We start from the raw sequence: 5,000 nt of genomic DNA on the forward strand, positions 1-5,000 counted from the left end.
GAAACACTACGCGTACGATCAACGCACAGTATGACGCCAGTGTCAACGAAGGTCAAGAAATGACGACTTCATGCACGCCCGCTTTTCCGCCGGAAATTCAACCAGAGAAACAGGAAATCGCCTCTACCATATCGAGAAGTTAAAAACGAAGTAACAGATCGTCCACACAGTCCATCTCATCGTTCAGTAAAAGAGCCGATATGGCCGCTTGGGTCGCAAGACTTCAAGCAGAGCTTAAAAAAGGCAAGAAGAGGAGTTATAAGAGGGTGAAAATTCTGGGTAGTCTCTCATAAGGAAATGGCTGCTACAAGAGCCGAAATACAAGCGGTCGCTAAAATTAAAAAGGAAGAATTCGTTATGGAATTGCCAATCGACGAAGACGGCAAGGATAATCTTTTAGAAGACTACTTGAAGTCACACTATAAAATTTCATTTCAGATAAAGATTTCCAGGCTTCCCATTTACCAGACAAAGACGCCGTCGTCACCCTGTGTACACCTCTTGCAATGACGTCGCAAATACTTCCCCCTGGACAACCAATGAAGCCAATGGGATTGTTCAGCCTTCAAGCACACTCAACCCTTTGGCCCCTGCCTTTGAGGACCCCCCCCCCCCCCTCCTGCTCCCACTCGGCCAGTCAGTTGTCCATCATGTGGATCCTTGGCAACAACGGAACCAGAAGAGAACTGAGATTTGCTCTCAAGATTAGCAGACCTTTTAACTCAGCGTCAAGAGAAGGATTCTCTGCCGTGCAGAAGTGTTCGGAGGCGACATGCTTCAGTATCCGATGTGGATAAAGTTATTTCAAACTTTCATTGAAATAAAATGAAGGACCCATCAGAGAGACCTTATTATCTTGGAAAGATTACCACTGGGCAGGCTAAAGAGGCAGTGAGTTGCCTGTTTCCTCTTTATACCAAAGAGGCCTACTTTGAAGCTTAAAATATACGTATACTAGCCCGAAGATTTGGGGACCCTTTTCTCGTATCAGATGCGTACAGGAAAAGGATTCTTGAATAGCCTAAAATACATTCCAATGATGGTCCGGGTCTTAAAAGGTTTTCACACTTCTTGCAATATTGTAATACTGCTATGAAGTTCCATCTGGTACCTAAACGTGTTGAACGACCCCGCAGAAAATCACGAAATAATCAAGAAACGGTTACTTGGTTACGAGATGGAGCCGTATAGTGGATAGGTGGATCAGAGAAGAAAACGAGGGTAAAGATTATCACAGACATTTCATCACGCAGGCCAGTAGGATCAGACTATCCACTGTTCAGAGAATTCTGCCAGTTTCTGAAAACCTAAGCCAGAATAGCATGTAATCCAATCACTTCTTTTCGTGTATCGAAAGACAACCAAGTGAAGGCCTATGCTTCTCGGAAAGGAAAGACAGATGACAGTTTTCACTGAGTTTTGGTAGAGGCAGGAGAACTGAAGCAGGAAGTTTCGCGACTGGTTTGACGATGGTTGCGAAGGACGGGAAAGTAAACAAGGACAGACGTCAACAAAGCCTCAAAGAAGACAAAAAAATACCGATATGACTACCAGGCATTCATGAATGACATCATCGACAAGGGTTTCGCTGAACGAGTTCCCAAAGAAGAAGCCACACCTGACAATGGGAGAGTCTGGTATCTACCGCATCTTGGTGTTTATCACCCTAAAAAAACAGAGAAGATACGTGTGGTCGACTGCAGCGCTTGCTTCATGAATGAATCCTTAAATCGTCATTTACTTCAAGGCCCGGACTTGACCAATAGCCTGGTCGGCGTACTATGCCGTTTCCGAAGAGAAAAGGTTGCCTTTATGTGCGATATTCAGGAATGTTTCATCAAGTTAACGTTGATGCTGAGTTTCGCAACTACCTGAGATTGCTTTGGCGGGAACAACCTGACTTTGATCGCGAACCAGTCGAGTACAGGATTACCGTTCATCTCTTCGTTGCCACATCTTTCCCATGGTGTGCAAATTTTGCCCTTAAACAAACCGCAGATGACTTTGAAAGTGAATTTGGAAAGGAATCTGTTGATTTCGTGAGGTATGACTTCTACGTAGACGACGGCCTCAAGTCTGTATCCGCGTCTTCTGCCATTACCCTCACAACAAACACGAAAGCCTTATGAGAAAGAGGAGGTTTTCACCTCCACAAATTCAACTCCAATGACAAGAGAGTTGTTGAAGCTATATCTCCTGAAGAACGAGCAAGTAATGTGACGGATCTAGACCTGACTCAAGATGCCCTACCTATTGAACGAGCTCTTGGAATACGGTGGTGTGTGGAGTCTGACACCTTTCTATTCTGAATTGAGCTGGAAGATAGTCCTCTTGGCAGTAAGACTCATACTGTTAACAGTCAGCTCCATTTTTTGACCTGCTTGGTCTCGTCTCACCCTTTGTGCTTGTTGGAAAGATCATCCTCCAAGAACTTTGCAAGGAAGGAATTGGGTGGGACGATGAAATAGCGGAAAACTTGAAACAAAGATGGCAGACGTGGAGAAACGAATTGTGCCATCTAGCAGACTTGAACGAGCCACGATGCTCCAAGAACCCTGATTTCAAGGAAATGAAACCCGTTGAACTGCATTATCTCTTCAGAAGCCAGCCAGAATGGCTATGGGCAGTGTGCTTACCTCAGACTGATCGATGGGCAATATCGCATCCACTAGCTGTACTCTTGTAATGGCCAAGTATGGAGTCACGCCTTTGAAATCGGTCACGATTCCCAGACTGGAATTGACAGCTGTTGTAGTATCGATCAAAGATGGCGATATTTTAAAGAACGAGTTGAAGTATGAACAAATCTTAGAACTGACTACTGTACAGACAGAATAGTGGTTCTGGGCTACGTCTCCAATGACGCACGACGTTTCAATGTTTACGTCGCAAATAGAGTCTAGCAGATTCGCATTTACACCTCCATGGAACAGTGGAAATATGTCACCTCTGACAATAACCCAGCCGACATGGCTTTCCGTAGTTTGCCTACCCAAGAGCTTGTCAGCAATGATAAATGGTGGAGTGGACCAGAATTCCTTTGGAAAAACCTTCAGCCACAGGAAACAGCAACCAACTTCCCTTCAATAGATCCTGGTGATCAAGAGGGCAAGAGCACCTCGGTTTTGCTTCAAATACCCAACAACATTCAAGTATACCAGACCGTCTCAAGGTCTTCTCTAGATGGCACCGTGCAAAAAGGGCAGTAGCTTTGTGTCTTTGACTAAGAGATGCGATGACGGCTCACTCAAAGGAAAGTAGCAAAGATCTAAAGGGACGATTAAAAGGAGCCGAGCCTTGCAGCCGCAAGAAATATGAACTGGGAAAACCAATATTGAAGCCTCTCGAGGTCATAAAGATTGAACGAGCAGAAGTCGAAGAAATAAAACATTTCCAAGCAGAGTCATTTAATTTGTTAACGAGATCGCAACCCTTCGCCGATTCTATTCAAAGGGCAACGTAGTCTCAGAAGGCGACAGAAACGAAATCAGAGGGTTGAAGAAGTCATGTTCCCTCAGACAACAAGATCTATTCCTTGATAACCATAGAATTCTCTGAGTTGGAGGTCGATCTTTGCTCAGTCAAACCTTCCGAATCGCGTTAAGCACCCCTTCATTTTCCCAAAAAAGGGGCACGTAACACAACTGATCATTAGCCGTGCATACGGTGACCAATCAGAATTCAGCGAGTGGAAAAAAACTGTGCTATCCGACGTCACCTCAATTGTTCGCAATTAAAGGGCCAGAAAACCATTTAAAAGGTTTTTTGGCAATTTTTTTGTAAACAAACTTCGGCGCCAAAACTGGGTTGCCAGCGAGCGGCTTTTCGAACGTCAGCTGTTGTGCTTAGGCTGTTATTTGTGCTTTTTCTAACTATTTTAAGGCAAATTCACGATGATATTTTCGAATCTAGTGTAAAAGGACGTTAAAACTGTATTCATAATGTATTTATTTATGTTAACGTCGCGTAAAAAGACTTTGGTGGCGTCCTTTTGACAGGGTAGATCGACGACAATGTCGTTTCCGCACAAAAATGTACCGTTTCCGATGAAAGGGAAAATGATTGACAGGACAGTAGTTTTGACTGCCGCGAGCACTGCGGGTGTGGGTTCCGTACGCAAGGAGGCCACTTCCAACAAAGAGTTGTACACCAGGGGACACCAGGGCAGAGGAATTACTTACAATGAAATACGCTTCTTTGGATTGTGGATAATTGGAGAAAGTACCTCCGTATCGAATTTCATTTCGTCATGAGTTCAGTGCCGAAAGCTGCGCGGTACAGTTTAAGAGCAAAAGATGGCAGATCTACTGGCCGATTGCCTACAACCGCTGACCTTTCTTGTTCTATAAAGTGAAGAAGTAGTTGACCGGGGATTCCCCAACGAGGAGCCTTTAAAAAAAAAACAACTTTGTTTTCATACCGTTTAGCGTTGTTGTGTTTAGTGAATTATGATCAGTTTTTGAGTTTTAGATTGTAAGTATAATTTAGGGGAACCATGTTAGAGTGGTCGTCAATAATTAACTTTTGTGAACAACAGTCATCCTTGGGAAGAGAAACAAGTTGCGAGTGGGCTGGGGAGAAGACTACGTTCTTCGTTTTGGTTGCGTGACAAATGGCTGTCGAACGGATTCACACGACGGTTAATCCAAGAACTAAAGCAACCTTTGTCGGCAAGTTTTTAACATTTTGGTGAGTTTATTTAAAAAAATTTGTGGGGGGAAATTTTAAAATTCTTTCGAGTAGAATCGCTCGTTTATTTAACAATTATTCCATAAGCGCGCGTTAGATACGAGACGGTAAATAGCCAAGTTACGAGGCGCGTAGCGCCGAGTTGGCTATAACCAGTCTCATATCCAACAAGCGCGAATGGAATAATTGTTTTATTAAATTCCTTCAACTCCAAAAATTTGGAAGTACGAAATACGAGCGGAAAAAGCGAGCAAATCCGAGCGAAATCGAAAAAAACTTGATGAGAACTGATGCGATGTTGTGTAATACCA

The 5,000-nt window shown here is 43.7% G+C and overlaps 1 protein-coding gene across 2 annotated transcripts in view; it reads left to right on the forward strand.

The window, feature by feature from the left end:
• LOC138016023 (ATP-binding cassette sub-family C member 4-like) overlaps nt 1–5,000 on the forward strand; it is a 43,788-nt gene that overhangs the window by 1,583 nt on the left and 37,205 nt on the right. The window contains exon 2 of one of the 2 annotated variants that reach the window (XM_068863185.1): nt 4,538–4,689. In XM_068863185.1, the coding sequence (XP_068719286.1) occupies nt 4,613–4,689 (77 nt within the window). In that variant the 5' untranslated portion in view covers nt 4,538–4,612. Of the gene's footprint in view, nt 1–4,352; nt 4,690–5,000 lie in introns of those variants that run through there. The other variant, XM_068863186.1, reaches the window with a different exon arrangement.

Source organism: Montipora capricornis, chromosome 9, assembly GCF_036669925.1.
Source record: "Montipora capricornis isolate CH-2021 chromosome 9, ASM3666992v2, whole genome shotgun sequence".
NCBI lineage: Eukaryota > Metazoa > Cnidaria > Anthozoa > Scleractinia > Acroporidae > Montipora > Montipora capricornis.